This window comes from Parastagonospora nodorum, assembly GCF_000146915.1.
Source record: "Parastagonospora nodorum SN15 chromosome Unknown scaffold_34, whole genome shotgun sequence".
Taxonomy (NCBI): domain Eukaryota; kingdom Fungi; phylum Ascomycota; class Dothideomycetes; order Pleosporales; family Phaeosphaeriaceae; genus Parastagonospora; species Parastagonospora nodorum.
In genome coordinates, this window is record NW_001884582.1 from 291929 (window position 1) to 309940 (window position 18012).

An 18012-nucleotide genomic window follows, 5' to 3' on the forward strand; every position below is an offset into this window, starting at 1 on the left:
TAGGTCTCAATTGCGAGCAGGAGTTGAAATAAATCATTCTACGCTTTTTATTAAGGCTAGATAGTGTTCTGCCATATTGCGCTAATTTGCATCCGGAATGAGAATGCCTGCCCGATCATGAGTGTTGGTAGGCACGTCGGTTGTCCAACGAAGCCCAACCGCAGACTCGACCCGGCTTCGGCCCTGTCTAGCTACTTTCGTTTCCACCACACCCATCCTCTCTCTCTATGCGTCCGTATTTTCCGCTCCCACCATGTCCACTTTGAATGAATTGGGATGAGAAAGGTTCATGGGTCGCTCGTCTCGCTACTCATTTCCATGACAAGCACCCCCTCCCTTCCTCATCGCATGGATAGTATGGTTTAATCTGCTTCTTTGTCAACACAATGGCGGAATTAACGTGCATTTTCAATCCACTTACAATCTCCGGGTGTTCTGGAAATGGAACAACTTTGATGATCGGCTCGTCCATATCCTTTGGGGGGCTCTCATAGATGGCGTCTATTAAGCTCTGCGAACAGTGCGTGATGTGTGTGTAATTAAAAGGCGGATCCTGCCCGCGAGCCATGAAGAGGTAGGCCTGCCGGAGGGAAAATTGACAGTGGTGAAGGTGCTCCCTCTTGGTTAACCAAAATCTCGTCGACAGCATTGTTTCATCAGGGCTCATCACTTGAGTTCCTTCGGCATCTGCAAAGCGGTGCCATGGCCCGAGCTGCTCAAACTCTCGTATCAGAGCCTGGTTTTCTTCGTCAAATCGATTTTTCGGGAGCCAGTGGAACGACATCCAGTCGTACTCACAGCCGCGCTGACGAGCCACGGAAGGATGCGTTCCAGATGGTGCGCACAAATATCCAGATGTGTCGAGGTCTGATTGACAGTGTGTGTGTTGTGGCGTGATAGCTAGTGCTGAGGCAAGAGCCGTGATTACAACAATGCTGAGTGCCAACGTGTAGTTCTTCCAACTTTCCTTGAGGTGATCCGACCATTTGGATTGATCTGACCATTTGATTTCATGGTGGTCCATAAAACGAACTTTGTGAGGCAACACTGGGCGTTCATGGTCGTCAAGAGACTGGTTTAGCCGTACATACGAACCTGTAGGCATCTTCGGCATCGATAGAATAAGGTCTGATGTTTTCCCACTTAGAGAAACAGACGACACTTTTAGAACTTCCGCATTCTGTTTCGGCTCTAGCGCAGGATCCGAGTGCGGCTATGGAGGCCGGATCTGTTTCTTAGATCCCCAAGTCTCGGTCCGAAGATATCCACGGATGGCTTTCCATACTAGCCCTCGCTTTTTATTTATTGGTCGGCAATAGAATTGGGTACTGCTGAGTTTCCTATACCACATGGCACAAATTCGAAGAATACGAGAGCGACAGCGAGCATGGGCAACCCGGGGGTGAAGAAAGATCTCTCCTGCCGAGACATCGACAGAATGCTCGATCGTGGAAGCTGTTGCCCATACTAGCTTATTGGAGTATTGTCATCACCCTTCTTATGACGACGACGATTTCTCTGGGTAATGTTAGCACGAGCCCAGCGTCGGGTAGTATGTGAAGCGCGTGCAATATCGGTCACAGGAGACCGTACCTACAGCCCTTTTGTTCCTGACAGTATGCCTCCGACAGCCCATGGGACAAGGAAAGAACAGACCGGGTAAACCACTGACGCCAAACAGGTGTATTGGAAGCGCCTGAGACCCTCAACTATGGGTATTATATCCAAGAGCCCTTGCCTTCCGACACTTTCCACAACGTCTCCATCTTGGACCAGAGGCTAGAGGAACTTGAGCTTTTACATATGTGTAAGTCGCACTGTAGAATGGGAACCACCGAAACGCGCTAATTAACCTAGCGACGGGCGTCAAGGTGAATGGAGACTACCGGAGCTGGATCGACGAAAATGGCATGCAAAGGAAGCTGTATCCAAAGATCACCAACACCGGCGAGGAAGTGTACTTGGTTGCCTCTCTGCATACAATGCATTGCCTGGTAAGCCGAGATAAGACTCTTGCAAGTAAGGTGCAGCCCTGACAATTGCAACTAGGCGGCAACAATCCGAAACTATGGATACCTTATTAACGGTATCAAACCTACATGGAGCGATGCCCACGTGCTGCACTGCTTTAACAAGTTCTACAATACGATTGCTTGCCTTTCTGATTCTGTGGTAGAGGGCTATCAAGATTACGAGAGTTCGTTCGATAATTCGTCTGGTATTATTAGGAGGGCATCGGAGATGGCTAGTCAGCCTCAGTGCCGCAATTTTGGCGCCTTGAGACGATGGGCCGCTCATCCTACTCGGGCAATACCATTTTATTACGTTTCAGGTCATGATGAAGCGAGGGAGCCGCTTCCAGAGTTTTGCAATGTCAATCGTTGTCGCGCTGGTGAGGGATGGTTATGAGGTTGCGGAGGCTTTGGTCTGTATTTTGTGTGGGTACTTTCTCGGCTTTTGGCTTTCGTGAAGCACGCCGGACACCCTGTCACTAAGAGAAAGGTGACTATTGCAAAAAAATTCTCTTTCATTTCCTTGGGCGGCGTTAATTGTAGCCACAGTACCTATGTAGAAAGAGCGATATCCTAGATTAGCAGAAGTAATCTGGGTGGATTTTCTGTTTCTAAGGTCCAAGTGCTCGCAGAACTTACATGGGTGCTAATTTTTTCAGGTCATATAGGCGCAAATTCGGAACCAGAAGAGCAAGTCTATTTCATATAGGGAAAGCCCCTCTACCACTGAAACACGTGAGCATAGAAATAACGTTGAGCACGTGATCAGACGTCACATGACCTAAGCGAGGCAAGGCCACGTTGACATCGGGCTGCACTCATCGTAGTCCTCGCGGCACGACAACAACCTACTCGATCTTTAGTGCTATATAATTTATGAATCAGTATAGTAGGTATCTCACTACTGCTATACTTTCTGATTGCATCTATCTATCTGCCTTCAGAAGAGAGAATTCTTTAGTGACGTTACACTAATCTAATACCCGTGGTGTCGGTCAATCGGGCATAAGCAGCAGAGACTGCGTTGTTGCACAGCTACGTCTAACGCATGAAAGAACGCACAGTGATGGACATGTTGCTTCAGGAGACTGGCTGTAGCTCACCATTCCCGTCTTTGACGTATTGCGGGGCGCGGTCCGTCCCGAAACGCTAGCCGGCTAACGCAGCTTTTCCGAAATTCCCGGCTCCAGCGGTTATCATTTGTGGCGCAGCCTGCTCTACCTCTGTTCTAGGAGCGGTAGAATGGATGTGAACAGCCCGGCCAACAGCGAGCCCGACGGCTGATAAGAAGCTTCATAAGGCCTGGTCTCGCAGGATGTGAGCACCAACCCAATGAAATGCCATGCCCAATTCACAGCTAGGTGAGTAACATTCGACTGACTGAGAACATTGAAGAAGTTAAATATCAGAATAGCCAACATGTGTGAGCAATCAGAGCCAATCGCCATCGTAGGCATGGCCTTGAGGCTTCCCGGCCGGGTGCACAGCGCAGAGGATCTCTGGGAGATGTTGATGTCCAAAAAGAGTGGGCTAATTGACATTCCCAAGAAGAGATTCAATGCCGAAGGATTCCAGAGCGACACGCCAATGCCGGGGACCATGCAAACAAAGCATGGCTACTTCCTCGACGACATAGACCTCACGCAGTTTGATGCATCATTTTTCTCCTTCGGCCACAAGGAGGCAGAACGAATGGATCCAGCCCAACGTCAGCTGCTGGAGATTGCGTGGGAATGCCTCGAAAATGCGGGCGAGACAGATTGGCGTGGCAAGGAAATAGGATGCTATGTAGGGTCTTTTGGCGAAGATTGGCTCGACGAAAATGTCATGGACCCGCACATGTCGGGCCAGTATCGTGCACCAGGCTTCATGGACTTTTTCTTGGCAAACCGGGTCTCATACGAATACAACTGGGGCGGGCCGAGCATGACGGTCAAGACAGGATGTTCTGCGTCGCTTGTCGCCTTGCATCTTGCCGTCGAGGCCCTTCGCGCTGGAAGCTGTTCAGCTGCTATGGTTATGGGATGCAACCTCATGACGTCGCCGCTGATGACGGTTGTTTACACAGAACATGGACTGCTTTCCAAGACAGGTAAATGCAAGACGTTTGACGCAGCATCGGATGGCTACGGGCGCGGCGAAGCGGTCAATGCGGTGTATGTAAAGAGGCTGAGCGATGCAATCCGCGACGGCAATCCTATCCGCGCCGTGATCCGGGCTAGTGCAACGAACCACGACGGCAGGAAGACGGGTATGCTGAACCCGAACACGCGGGCGCAGGAGGCCCTCATCCGTAAGACATACGCCAAGGCCGGGATCACTGACTTCAGCCAGACGGGCTTCTTCGAGTGCCACGGGACGGGAACGCCAGTGGGCGATCCGCTCGAGGTTGGTGCTGTCGCCAACGTGTTTGGCGAGAGCGGCGTGCTCATTGGCGCCATCAAGCCCAACGTCGGCCATTCAGAGGGCGCAGCAGGCATTTCGAGCACCATCAAGGCAGTCCTCGCCCTTGAACACAGTATCATCCCGCCCAACATCTACTTTAACACGCCCAATCCCCGAAGTGTGTTCCCTTGCCATTTTATGTATACAAACACCCACTGACCGGTCTTGTACCTGCACAGTCCCCTGGAAGTCTGCACGCCTGGCCGTTCCCACCGAGCCGCTGCCATGGCCCAAAGACCGTGCAGAACGCGTCAGTGTAAACTCGTTTGGGGTGGGAGGGTCAAATGCACACGTTGGTAGCACCCGTCTTCGGTCAGTGTTCTAGCACAGTGGTGACAAGTTGCTGTAGGTTATTCTCGAGTCGTATCACGGACTGGAGCAAACAAGCCCGGCTGTCGAACCGCTCAAGGGGCCACGTCTGCTTGTGTTCAGCGCATCCAACTCAAAGTCGCTTGCTGCGCGGGTGCAGCAGCATCGCGAGTACCTCGAGACGAAGGCGTCTACCAACCTTGATGATCTGTCCTACACGCTGGGCTGTCGGCGCGACCACCTCGCATGTCGTGGATATGCCATTTGCAACGGGCCAGGCAACAAGTTCGAACAGGGTGCACTTCGGACGAGGCCCCGGCAACCGCGCCGCAATGTTTTTGTATTCACTGGCCAGGGCGCTCAGACACCCCAGATGGGCAGGGCATTAGTCGAGACGCACCCTGTCTTCCGCAACACCATCCGCAGACTGGATGCCTTCTTGGGAACATTGCACAATAGTCCCCCAGCCTGGACTATTGAAGGCGAGTGTACTGGTTGAAGCAGGACATCAACTGGGCTGGCTAACATAGTTTTAGGGGAGCTGCTCAGGCCCGCCGATGCCAGCCGGATCATGAAAACCGAGTATTCGCTGCCGTGCACCACCGCCATTCAAATCGCTCTAGTTGACGTGCTGCAGTATTGGGGCGTGCGGCCCGATGCCGTCGTGGGCCACTCGAGTGGAGAGATCGCGGGAGCATATGCTGCTGGCGCCATCACTGCCAAAGCCGCTATCTCCATTGCCTACTACCGTGGACAAGCGCCTCCGCACGCCACACAGGTCGGCGGTATGGCAGCCATCGGCCTGGGCGCCGATGAGGCACGCCCCCTCTTGGTCCCTGGCGCGGTGGTGGCCTGCGAGAACAGCCCTCACAGCTGCACCATCTCGGGAGACCGTGCAGCTGTGGAAGAGGTTGTGCGAAGTGTCGCTCAGCACCATGCCGGCGTGCTGGCGAGAATGCTCAAAGTAGAAAGTGCTTTCCATTCCCACCATATGGTTCCTTACGGATCTACCTACGAGGCCCTAATCAGGCCCTATCTCCACGATGCTTGCACCCCTTCTGTTCCCTTCTTTTCTGCGGTTACCGGTGATTTGGTGAAAGATAATGAGCTTGGCCCCGAGTATTGGCACCGTAGTTTCGTCCAGCCTGTCCTCTTCTCGTCGGCTGTCGAGCGTCTCTTGCACTGCGGAGACGCCAACAACAGCAATCTGCTCATTGAGATTGGCCCACATCCGGCCCTTCAAGGGCCCCTTAATCAGATTCTGCGGGACGTGCCAAAGGTCCACGCAGTGTATCTAGGCACGCTTCACCGAGACGAGGAGGCTGACGCCGCACTCCTGCGCACTGCCGGTGAACTCTTTGCCCAGCACGCTGGCATCGATCTCGCACACGTCCTGAACCCCGGCCGCGTTCTCGCCGATCTTCCCGCATACCCGTGGCTGTACGATACGTACATCCACCAGCCTCGCAATGCAGCGGCCTATAAAAACCGCAAGTATCCACGCCATGGCCTTCTGGGCGCTCGGGTGCTGGAAGGGAACGACATCGAGCCCGCATGGCGCAATCTTCTCGACATGCAGCATGTATCTTGGCTAGCTGACCACATCGTGGCAGGCCAAATCGTCTATCCCGGAGCCGCATTCATTGCCATGATCGGGGAGGCAATTCGCCAGGTGTCGGGCGGTATTGAATCATACACGATGCAAAATTTCCACCTTACTGCGCCGCTTGTGCTCGATGTGGATAAGGTCATTGAGCTACAGACCCGTTTGGTACCGCAAAATGCAGAGACCAATCACGCCAAATGGTACGAGTTTAAGATCTTGTCAAACGATGGAATAGCGTGGACAAGCCACTGTACCGGCATGATCCGATCAGGCACGACAGCAGTCGTGCCTCCTGTCGACGGACCGCTCCCACGGCACTTGCCAACTACAATTTGGTACGATACGGCGAAGGCGGTTGGCCTGGACTATGGTACGGCGTTCCGCGGCCTTGATGACATCACAGCAGGTACCCTAGATTCACAGGCAGGAGCGACCATCTTCGACTTTGACGACACCACTCGGTACGCCGCGCACCCTGTTGTTTTAGATCAGTGTTTCCAAATCAGCCTAGTTGCGCGATCGCGGGGTCTGCGCCGCCATTGCAAGCGCCTCTGTGTCCCCACGTCCATCGAGGAGCTCGCCGTGTGGGGTGCAGCCAGCGATGAAATGCTTACTTCTGCCAAAGCCCGTGAGTGTGACGGGGGTTTTACAAGCGAGACTGTGGTAGCAAACTCTAACGGGCAGCCTGTTATCTACATGAAGGGCGCCGGCTTCTCCGATTTTCCGTCCGCGCGACACGACGAAGAGCGCAAATTGGCATCGTATCTTGATTGGATTACGGATATCGACTTTGTGGACGCAAGAGAGCAGTTTGCGCATTTGTCAATGCATGAGCTTATCGCGCTAATTGGATTGAAGGGCCCAGCTCTTCGAATCTTGGAATTAGCATCCGGTGAAGATCAGGTCACGCGAGTCGCCCTGAGTGCCATGGAGCCGAGGGACGGGGAACGGCTTTTCTCAGTATACACGTATGCTTGCATGTCTGGGGAAGCGAAAGAAAGAGCCGAAGAGAGACTTGCAGATGTTGGGGCAATCGAGTTCGTGTGCCCGATACCAGGCAGCTGTGGGCAGGAGGACGAGACTTCCGCGGGCGCGTTCGACTTGATCATTGTGAATCCAGAGGTACGTACATTGCCTTCCTTATGACGATGCTTTGGGCTAATTCAAATCAAGGTTCTGGCGCAGACTAGAAGCCTTGCAGGTCATTTAAGCAATATAAAGAGGATGCTGCGTCCCGACGGACGATTTTTATTGCACGGCACATCAATCGGTAAGTAATAAAGCAACACGCAGCACATATTCGTCTAATCCAAACTGACCAAATCTAAAGCTGAACCAATGCTTGATGTGCAGGACAGCCTTCGAAAGGGGGGCTTCTCGATCTTGGTTGATACAGCTCCCTCGGGTATTATACTAGCAGAGGTTGCCAGTCAAACAGCGAATGTCACCCAGCAGGTCACCCTGCTAGTGCAGGACCCTGACCATATAACGACCCGTTCTATAGAGAAATACTTCCTGGCTCATGGCATCAAAACCGACATCTGCTCCAATCCAAGCTCCCTCGGGGGCATGCATGGGAATATCGTCATCTCACTTCTCGATCTTCAAGGCCATTCCTACATCTATACGGCAAACAAGGACAGTTTTGAGCCGCTAATCCGCAACCTGTGCGCTTTCCAGGGTTCTTTACTCTGGCTCTTGCCCCCAACGCAAAGGTCGTGCACCGATCCCCGCCCTTCTATGATACTTGGCCTAGCTCGAACCATTCGCGCCGAACATGGAGTGGACATTACCACTATCGATGTCGATGTCTGTGCCGCGTCTTCTGACGCTGGCCTTAACGCCCTACTAAAAATCTACAGGAAAGTCCCGGCGAGGAGGCGTACGATTGGTAGTCATCATGCAGAGGTAGAACCAGACTATGAATACGCCATCGATCATGACGGGGCTGTGAAGGTGCCACGGATGCGCTGGTCTTCGCTATTGAGCGAGATTGTAGACTGCGAGACGGCGCCGAAGAGTTCCGGTGCTCCGTCTACTTTCTCAGCGGCCTCTCCAGAATTTCGCCCCGATGTTTCGTATCTCCTCATCGGTGGGTTAGGCGGACTCGGCCGAGCAGTATCTACGTGGATGGTCGAGAAAGGGGCACGTAGTTTGGTCTACCTTTCACGCAGCGCTGGCAGCGAAGCGACCAAAGCATTCTTAGGAGAGTTGGAAAGCCAAGGCTGTGCTGCCACAGTCGTTGCTGGGAGCGTCAGCAAGCGCGAGGATGTCGCCAGTGCGGTACAACTTGCACCCATGCCCGTAGCAGGCGTGATGCAAATGTCGATGGTGCTCAAAGTGCGTTATTCTTTCCCTTTACCCACTTTTACATTCGGGATTCTACATGATGCTGACGAGTCTAGGATGCTCCGGCCAATCAGATGACGTTTCCTGAGTGGAACGTATGTGTGCAACCCAAGGTCCAGGGTACATGGAATCTCCACGATGCCCTTATAAGCGCACCTCTCGACTTCTTTGTTTTATTCTCGTCCATTAACGGCGTCACTGGCCAACACGGTCAAGCGAATTACACGGCTGCCAACGCCTTCCTCGACGCGTTTGTTCGATACCGCCATAGCAGAGGCTTGGCTGCGTCAGTGATCGACATCGGTGTCATGAGCGAGATTGGCGTTGTCGCGCAAGATGAGCGGCTCGCAAATCAATTTCGCAAGGCCGGATATGCGATGCTCGGAGAACAGGATCTGCTGGACGGCCTTTCCATTGCTATTGCCAACTCACATGCCCAGCCGTCGTCATCGTTGACCAAGAGTCAGCTAGTTTTAGGAATGTGGTCTGACTTGCCGCTGTCAAACCCGGCAAATCGCGTGATTTGGAAGCGAGACGCGCGCATGTCCATCGCAAACTGCTTTTCTGCTGCCATGCCGAGCGGTACTGAAAAATCTGAAGACGAGGACGATGAGACGAGTGAATTAGTCGAGTTATCCCGGCTCCACCCGGAAAAGATGAAGGAGGAGGACACGGTGGCAAAGTTGGCTACCGCCATTGGGAGAGCTTTATTCGCCCTACTCGTCCGCCCGCTTGAGGATCTCTCGATTGTGGAGAGCCTAGGGTCGATGGGTTTAGACTCGCTGGTGGCCATCGAGCTGCTCTCTTGGGTCCAGCAACGATTCCATGTCATGCTGACGACGCTGGAGATCCGGCAATGCTCCTCGCTCGTGCACCTGGCGCAGAAGTTGATCGAGCGGCTCTTGCAGTTGCAGCAGTAAATTTGAGCTAGTAGATAGAAACAGCATTATGTTTCAAATTGAGATCTGGTAGTAACTATTGAGCGACTGAGGTTTTGGACTACGCTGGTCCTGCCTGTCTGGCTGGGCCTCCTCATATAGATCCCGTTGACTCGATAGACGAAGAATTCCTTTCAACCGACTTGAGAGTCTACATTTACGGCCGATTACACCTTTGTGATGGTCTTTCGTGAAAACGAGGCACTTCGCTGCCATAAAGTTCTTTCAGCAAGCATAGGTATTAGCATGTAACAACGTCATCATAGCTTCTGGTGGGTGGTGGAATGTACAAGAAGATGACTACAAAGCTCGACGTTTGGGTTTTTGGCCACGAAGCCTGCGTGCAACAGTTATACCGAAGAAGAAGACGGCGACAAGTCCGCTTGTGCAATCCAACGTCGGTCATTGCGATTAACACCTCAACCGACCGCCTGGATGTATACGCACCCACTTTCTGCTGCACACCGATTTCAACCGCGTCGTTTACAGCTTTAGCCTACTTGTTCAGACGTCACCCATGGTCTACGCAATTTTGTCACGAGCCACTGGTGGAATCATAGTCCTTTCAAGCAATGTAGCGCATGAGAGGCTTTGCGGTTATCCCCATCGGTCATTGATCCTAAAAGCTACAAGATGTGCATGCAGCAGTCAATCCCGAGGTCCCTTGGTGATTTACATTAATGCCGCTCTATTTGACATATTTTACAATGCCTAAAGCCTAGTTGTATAAGCAGAGCATTGCATCGGGGTAGCATGCGCTGTTTAAGAGCCACCTTAAATCACAATTTGTCGGTCAAACATAAGGAACAGTCTCTCATATTGAGAAATCCTCGAATAAAGAGCTACTAATAGCCTTAGGCCTCGCAGAACTGGCCTCGACTATATCTTTTGGAAGTTATCGAAAGGTCTCTTCCGCCCACCTCTGAAGTGCTGAATAATCCCTACACCGATACCGCTGTCCATCCCCTATATTGTCGTGCCCGGGAAGGAAAGAAATGACAGATGCGTCTGCGAAACAAGTGACCGCCTCACGGAGGCTATTGATGCAATGCGCCATATGTGAGGGCTCCCAAACAGACGCCTGACCGTGGAGTCTGTGGCCATATTCTTCAATAAAGGTCTCCTAGTACAGCTTAGCCACCATGGATCCGTCAACAAAAACCTAGAATCGCGCTTACTATACAGTGCATCTGATGCAGACCTCTAAGGCCATACATTTCGTGGCCTGAATTCGCCCAATCATATGTCACGAGCTTATGGGCCTTGCCATCATCTCCCATGTAGGTTGTATATCTTCCATGCATTAAAACGTTGGATGCTTCGGTTGTCAGGCATGTCGGTTATCGGCGGAAGATCCAAGTGCACTCACAATTGCTTATCACCCTCAGTCGGTCCACCATCGCTTTAACAGCATCAAGACTGTCAAATGTATCTAGACTGATACGATAAGGATCCTTTTCTGGTATGTCTGTGTACTTGACAGGTCCGCCTATTTCTTCGAGGATGTCAGTGAAAGCAGCGAAAGCAATGCAGCAGTACTATTTACTTACCTTTAGGCACAAATCCTGTTGGATCTTCTCCGAGGAGCGGCTCGGAAGCCAGTTGAGGGTACAGAACCTCAGGCTTGAAATTGAATATCTCAAGTACTGCCAAGATCATACACAATGCCGCGAGGGCCAGGGAAAGCATGCGGGATCTTCGAAGCCGCTTAATAAGGTCCTGATGTACCTCAAGAGGCACTTTCTCGGTATTGCTCTCGTCTTGCTCTCCTAGCAGTCTGTATTTCGTTTCGTCGGCCATGATGAATCGTGTTTTTCCTTGCCGATACAAGAAAATCACCTGTGATGTGATAGCACGGTTCTTGAAATAGGCTACCGGGCAGCAAAACTGAAAGAACCACTAAGGTTGAATTGAATTGAGTTTTGTTTATGTACCGGGAATTATCAGAGGTTGGCAGGATTACAGCGGAAATCGATTCACAGTGGTCTGAGCAGCATCGAACCGAGCACACTATACATAAACCGCGACAGACAGAATGTGTGATGGATTTGCTGCAGTAGGAAAAGCGTTCTACCGACTGCCTCTCTCCTCGTTTTTAACCGGCAGATCCGAAGTCACTCTTTCCGACACCGGTTCGCGGATACCGAAGATGCAATACCCACAACCTCTAAAACTTCCATAGTTGAAAAGCAACCTGCACGCCGTGATGTGAGTCATCGTAGTCATCGGACGTCTGCGACGCCTCATCCGCCAGCTCACGCTGAAACCACCCGCAACGACTGCACCTTCACTCTGTCGGGCACGCTTTGTATAAGTAAATACTCTTAATGAAAACTTGAAAGAGAAACATCTCAACCATAGCTTTTGTGCGCGGCTATCAACTGTGTTCTTGCGTGGTATCGATATCAGTGATTGGGCGCATCCGGTGCATGGACATGCTAGCCGACACACGAAGTTAACCGAATACCAGTACCGGAACAGATCCGAATCTACATACCTATGGTAGCTAAATCTTATTCGAAAATTCTTTCCTGTGTGACTTTCTTACTAACGTTTTAATCTACCCTCCTGATTCATTCTGGTCGAAAAATGGACGAGAAAACCACTCTCAATCGAGCCAAACTTCCTGCATTTAAACCGGGCTATAAGTTGCTGGGTATCTTTCAGAAAAGCCCTTCTTACCAACCTATGCCAGATGAAGACCCTGTGAAAGATGAAGTGAAGCGGGATGGCATCGTTCATTGGTGCTACATCCCTTTTGCTTACCGGGCATGCATGGGAGTCCTCATGATCTCCTTGGTCGTACTGGCTATCATGGGATTACAACCCGACCACAACAACACAGATGTTTACCGCCTGGACGCAAGGAAGCATAGATGTGGAAAAACGCCTAAAGAAGCCCGCGAGCTTGGGTGCCATTTCGACGTGGTCACTTTTGCGTGGGTACCCGAGGAGTGTTTAGACGAAGAGCTTGCCGCCGAATTCCGTCTCCAGAATTTCACCTGGTACAACGACCCAGCCGGGACTGCGACACACACGGAAGAGGAGCTGGCTGAGGATCTTTACGACCACTGGATTACACAAGGAGATCATGCGACACATTGCTTCTTTGCGTGGAAAAAGACACATCGCGCGATAGAGGCTGGAAGGCCTTTACATGGTGGACTTACCAAATGGAAGCACACCCTGCACTGTGGTGACGTTCTTCTGTCAAAAGAAGACCCTAAGAGTATAAGTGGGCATGTGCGTCTGAAATACCCTTTGTGTTGAAAAAGTACCGGGTAAGCGACCATACCTTCTCTTGCAAAGCTCCGTGGATTCATTTTTAATTACTTCGCCAGATACTGACATGCGTCTGTTGGTAACGTGTTTCACTCACCGGCCATCCCCGCAAAACTTAATGTCACTTAACGCACTGCAATTCTACAAGGACAGCGGGTTGTATTGCAATATGCTATAATACTTAGTCTATATACATCTACATTGATCCCTTATCCTTCCTCATACGTAACACTTCGTACACGTTGGTGATGCGCGCTGATATCCACATGTAGCCTGAGCTGTTTCAGCCTCCGCAACCACTATTTCTGCCTCCACATCAAGCTACTGTCATTGCTGAGTCTATAGGACGCTTCCGCGAGCTATATACTAAAGCCACTTTTCTCGTTTCTGTGGCCGACACTCGTTCGCTGGATGTGGCTTTCTTAAGCTCATCTATAAAAGTAATCGCAGAGTTCATCAGAAGTCAGCATACTTTAATAAGCTGGTGGATAGCTTTACTGGTATGTCTTTTCTTGGCTAGAATGGGAGCCTATACGTGTTGAGCTTGCAGCTCAAGCTGCGCTGCCGCATGCGGTGTTGTTGCTGTCCATACGATCTCGTTGTCCGCTGTTGTGTGTCTTTAGAGTTAAGTCATCAAAAATAGATTGTATGTTGGAGCTTTTCATATTCTATGGCTTTGCGAGGCTATAGACAAGATTGACAAACCATCATCTTAATACTGTGACGATGCAGTTGATTCACATCCATCACATCAGCCCTATCTGCGAGAACTTCCGAAAGTCATATTCATTTCCCCAAGGTTCTGGGCTACCTGCGAACCTTCGTTTGTCGAGCCTCTGAAATCAGCCATGTTGTGGTTTGTCGTGTGGGGTTTGACCTTCTCTAGCGCCTCTCGGAGCGATTCGTGCTCGCTCAGCGCGTTCCCAAGGTCCTCAAGAGCCTTAGGGTTGTCCTTGTGAAGCTCTTTGGCATCGTCTTGATTCAGCTCCTCCCGTTTCTTAGTCACTGCTTCTTCTGGAAAGGCAGCAATGAGCTCGTTGATGAGGTTGGAAATTGCGCCCACTAGTTGATCGAACTCTTTCTTTCCGGTGAGCGCCCATTTGGTCTTCGTAAGTAGGTTAGCTTTAGCAGCTTTGTTCATGCGGCTCATGGAGAGGCCTCGCATCTTGCTACACATGTCCTTCATGCGGTTGCTGAACTCTGATTCGCTCACTCGGCGACCATGGGTTTCGGACTTCTTTTCCACCTCTTCGAACAGTATGATGATCTGCTGGAGGGCATGTTTAGCTTTCTTAACATCGTCTTCCGGGAAGGGGAGCTGTTCCTGCTCGCGTATGCAGTCGAGACCTACAGCTTCACCCCACTGTGCGAGACGGAGCTGAAGTAGATTGAGCCTGTTTCGATACGTCTCGACATCCTGCTCAAAAGCCTTGCCAAGGCGAACGATTTGGAAGCATTCAAGAGCGCTGTTGAAAAGTGTTGCAATGCCAAGTGCGCTTAAAGCAAGACCAACTGGTTCGGCCATTACAGATGAGTTGATCTACTGGAAGAGTGGGGGAGCGATATGAGGGGCTTCCTTGGATGACGCGAGGATGGACATCTTTATAGAGAGAGAAAACTTGCTGATCAAGCCTGGTTAATAAATGTGTCACTTTACCTGATCAGCTATGCTTGCTCCGGTCTACATGTGATCATCTGCACTGACAGTATGATATTGATGTAACGATACTACTTTAAACATGATAAGCGATTGAAAATACTACACAAATCAACTAGAGTCGTTACTCATAATACAAAGGAAATGGAAGCAGGAACCTACAAGCACTAATACGTCGCATGTATGACCATTCCTGCCGTTGGCGCAGCATCTTTCTCACTTTCACGCTGCGCTTTCTTCAGTAGGTCATCGGCAGTCTTACCTTCCAGGTCGCGCATATTTTCCTTCACACCGCTTCTAATCAGTATCTCCATCGTCGTTCGCTGCTGTGCAACAGCTGCAAAATGTAAAGCCGTCTTGCCGCCCGGATCCGTTGCATTGACCCAGGCACCTTTATTGATAAGGAGCTCGACAATTTGTGCACGGCCCCAAATCGCAGCCCGTTGCAGTGCAGTCTGACCGTTCGAATCAACTTGGTTGACCTGTGCACCATTTTGAAGTAAAAAGTTCACAATGTCGACGGGTGCGCTCGTTACAGCAAAGACAAGAGGCGGGATACCTTTCTCTGAGGGCTGATTAACAGAGACTCCTTCGTCGAGAAGCATCTGGGCGCCTTCGCGATTGTTGTGAAATACCGCGAGGCATAGACAATCAGATCCAAGTTTATCGAGATTGCTGAGCGTGGCTCCGCGACGCAGCAGCATCCTCGCTATACCCTGATTTCCGCAACCAATGGCCTCTATCAAAGCAGAATTCCCTTCATCACTCTTTGCCATATAGTCGACTCCAGATTGGATGAGCCAGTCCAGGCTGGCTTCAAGCCCATGCTCAGCTGTGCAGCGCATCAGCATTTCGCGGGTTTTGTGAGAAGTTGCGGGTCCTAGGAGTGACTTCTGTACTAGTGGCCACTCGAACAATGTGTGCAAGATGGTGTCTGCATGTTGGTCCTCTGAGGTTGCTATGTCGAAGAGGTGCTGCATGAGATCGCTCCAATTGTTCACGTGGCTGAGCAGTCCATAGATAACTTTGGCGCTAACAGGGGCTTTAAAGGCATGCTCCAGCATAGTGTCCAAATGAGGTTGTACTTGCGCTCCAGCATCGAGTAGCAATTCAGCTGCTTTCCAGAATTTTCCGGCTACTGCCTGAACTAATGGGTGGAACATGATTTTGTTTCCAATCAGTTCCGACTCTTCCTGGCAATCAAAATTACCACGTGCAATGAGTAACCGCAACATGGGCTCCCTATGCGTATTTAGAGTTTGGATGTATGCTCGATAAGTTGGACGCGCTCCCCGTTCCAGCAAAAGACGGCATAGTTCCAGGTTTCCCGACTGAATGGCATACACCAGTGGAGTCATCTTACCGATGTCGATTTTGTTGAGAACCTGACTTAACTCTGATTCGGGCGTACTTTCTGGCATAAGTTGCGCAGCCCAATGTAGAAGACCAAGCCGACAGGCTAGATGTAGCAACGGCAATTTCGTCCTTGCATAGGCTACCTCGGTACCATACTTGACATCATCAGATTCGAGAAGGTACGATGAAAGCCAGTTGATTCTGAGCTTGGTGCCGCGATTGATCTCTGAAGACTGCCCGGTCTCCTTGAAAAACGCGTGTGATTCACAGACTTTGCCCCAATCGGACTCTGTCACATGCCTGGCATGATCCATCCAATTCATCGATGCATAGTTGAGAAGAGGGTGTTCGGAAACCACTCTGGGTAGATTCAAGCAAGTAGAACTCTCTTCCATGCCATGCGCTGCCAAGTACTCGATACATTCCTGGAAAACCTTCAGCTCAAGTTCTCTCTTATCGAATCGAAGACTTTGTGGAATCGGAGCATCTTTATTGGCAGCTCTGATGAAGAACATTCGCATGGATAGATGAGGAAACGTGACAAATATATCCTCGGTGACTGATCGAGGCTGGTACTGGACGTATCTCACATCTTCCGTTGTCGTTCTCTGCGCAACTAGTATTTTCTCTTTCTTGAGCCTTTGGTTGCTGTCGTATAGCACGATGATTAAGGATTTGAGCGGCTCATCGCGGATGAAGCAATGTCGTCGGCTAGTGAGAGGCCGTTGTGCGTAGTTCACTGATTTCCCAGGCATGGATTGGAAGAAGCCGCGGCACTGCTTGAGCTGTCCATGCAAAGTGCTCTCAGCACTTATACCTCTATTATCTTTGCGACTCAAAGCAGCGGTCAGTTCTCGTAAGGTCAGAGGGCGGTGAGCGACCAGCATCCAGCGCAGAACCTCGGGTAAGGATTTGCGACTCTTTGGTTTGACTCCATCCAGCATTTTGCTGTACATCGCTTCTAGTCCAACAGGTTCTTGGTCGATTAAATCAAGAAAATCGTCTGCCGTAACCGGATTTTGTCTTTCCAATTCTTGAATACACAGCCCAATCCATAAGAAAGTACCCTGAGCATTCTCCACCAAGGTCTGTCGGACCTTTTCTTCGATCACGTGGAAGTCCTCGATCGTATCCCGAAATTTTTTAAGCTTGTCACTGATGAAGGCATCGACGTCTCTATTTACGGTGGGGCCATGGGTGGGTTCTAGTCGAATGTGATGGTTGGGCAGAAAGTGTATTCCACCAGCCTCGCGGCTGACCCCGAAGAGCTTGAATGGTTGAGACCTGGGTGAACCTTCGGCGGGAAACGTCTCGAATAGACCACGGAGTAGTAACGGTTGTGACGCTGGGTCACACTCATCGATGCCGTCTATGATGCAGTAAACGTCGCCTGAGTTCTTGTCCTCCAGCATGTTGACAAAAATGCTCCAGAGAGAACCGAAGGACACGATTGTCTGCTGGTAGTTTTCTTTTCGAAGATAAGGTAAGCAGTGTGCCTCCAAGTGCTGCCTCCTTTTGATAAACTGCCAAAGCAAGCCTCGCACGATGGCTATCGCGTTGTTCCGGGACGAATCCTGCTCACTACAGAAAAAGTAGAGCACTGTGCAGTCCTGTTGAAGGTCCCTTGTCTTGGTAAGAAGAGCGTCGATGACGCGTAGAGCGAGCATTGTTTTCCCCTTTCCTGGTCCACCCGAAAGCCATAGCGAGCTGGAATCGGAGTTGATCCATGCCAGGTAGTCCGGATCCTGAAGCAACCAATCACACGTGCCAGGCACACGACATCCCTTCTCGGCCAGCAGGTTGTGTCTGTCAACATCCGGATCAGTGATGAAGAGGTGAGCAAGCGCTTTGTTCGAGTCGCTGCCTTGATTGAAATTGTTGTTGACGGTGCCTGAGTTGTTCGCAATCTGGGAGCCACTATTGTGAGAATTCCAATGCGAACTGTGGTCTTGGGCGGTCGACATTGCGATTCGACCTCTCGGTATTGTCCAAGAGAGGAGGAAGTGTCACGCAAGACCAATTTATGTTCTTCTCAGGCTCGCTACCAGAGGCCAAGCC

General features: G+C 50.9%; 6 protein-coding genes across 6 annotated transcripts; 3 read left to right on the top strand and 3 right to left on the bottom strand.

The window, feature by feature from the left end:
• Nucleotides 1–56: 56 nt before the first annotated feature.
• On the bottom strand, nt 57–1105 carry SNOG_14925 (hypothetical protein; the record flags this gene model as incomplete). Its single annotated transcript, XM_001805043.1, has 2 exons — nt 57–191; nt 422–1105. The coding sequence occupies 2 exons, from the start codon at nt 1103–1105 to the stop codon at nt 57–59; spliced, it is 819 nt and encodes a 272-aa protein (XP_001805095.1).
• Nucleotides 1106–1500: 395 nt separating this feature from the next.
• SNOG_14926 (hypothetical protein) lies at nt 1501–2036 on the top strand (the record flags this gene model as incomplete). The annotated part of the gene is made up of 3 exons (XM_001805044.1): nt 1501–1552; nt 1682–1807; nt 1858–2036. The coding sequence occupies 3 exons, from the start codon at nt 1501–1503 to the stop codon at nt 2034–2036; spliced, it is 357 nt and encodes a 118-aa protein (XP_001805096.1).
• Nucleotides 2037–3431: 1395 nt separating this feature from the next.
• SNOG_14927 (hypothetical protein) lies at nt 3432–9641 on the top strand (the record flags this gene model as incomplete). The annotated part of the gene is made up of 6 exons (XM_001805045.1): nt 3432–4575; nt 4637–4713; nt 4807–5248; nt 5303–7494; nt 7726–8712; nt 8778–9641. 6 exons carry the CDS (start codon nt 3432–3434, stop codon nt 9639–9641), a joined length of 5706 nt encoding a protein of 1901 aa, XP_001805097.1.
• A 913-nt stretch (nt 9642–10554) lies between these two features.
• On the bottom strand, nt 10555–11459 carry SNOG_14928 (hypothetical protein; the record flags this gene model as incomplete). Its single annotated transcript, XM_001805046.1, has 4 exons — nt 10555–10782; nt 10838–10932; nt 11029–11154; nt 11210–11459. The coding sequence occupies 4 exons, from the start codon at nt 11457–11459 to the stop codon at nt 10555–10557; spliced, it is 699 nt and encodes a 232-aa protein (XP_001805098.1).
• Nucleotides 11460–12248: 789 nt separating this feature from the next.
• On the top strand, nt 12249–12929 carry SNOG_14929 (hypothetical protein; the record flags this gene model as incomplete). Its single annotated transcript, XM_001805047.1, has 1 exon — nt 12249–12929. The coding sequence occupies one exon, from the start codon at nt 12249–12251 to the stop codon at nt 12927–12929; it is 681 nt and encodes a 226-aa protein (XP_001805099.1).
• A 769-nt stretch (nt 12930–13698) lies between these two features.
• SNOG_14931 (hypothetical protein) lies at nt 13699–17918 on the bottom strand (the record flags this gene model as incomplete). Its single annotated transcript, XM_001805048.1, has 6 exons — nt 13699–14481; nt 14796–15840; nt 15943–15983; nt 16010–16057; nt 16089–16915; nt 17021–17918. The coding sequence occupies 6 exons, from the start codon at nt 17916–17918 to the stop codon at nt 13699–13701; spliced, it is 3642 nt and encodes a 1213-aa protein (XP_001805100.1).
• Between the last annotated feature and the right edge of the window lie 94 nt (nt 17919–18012).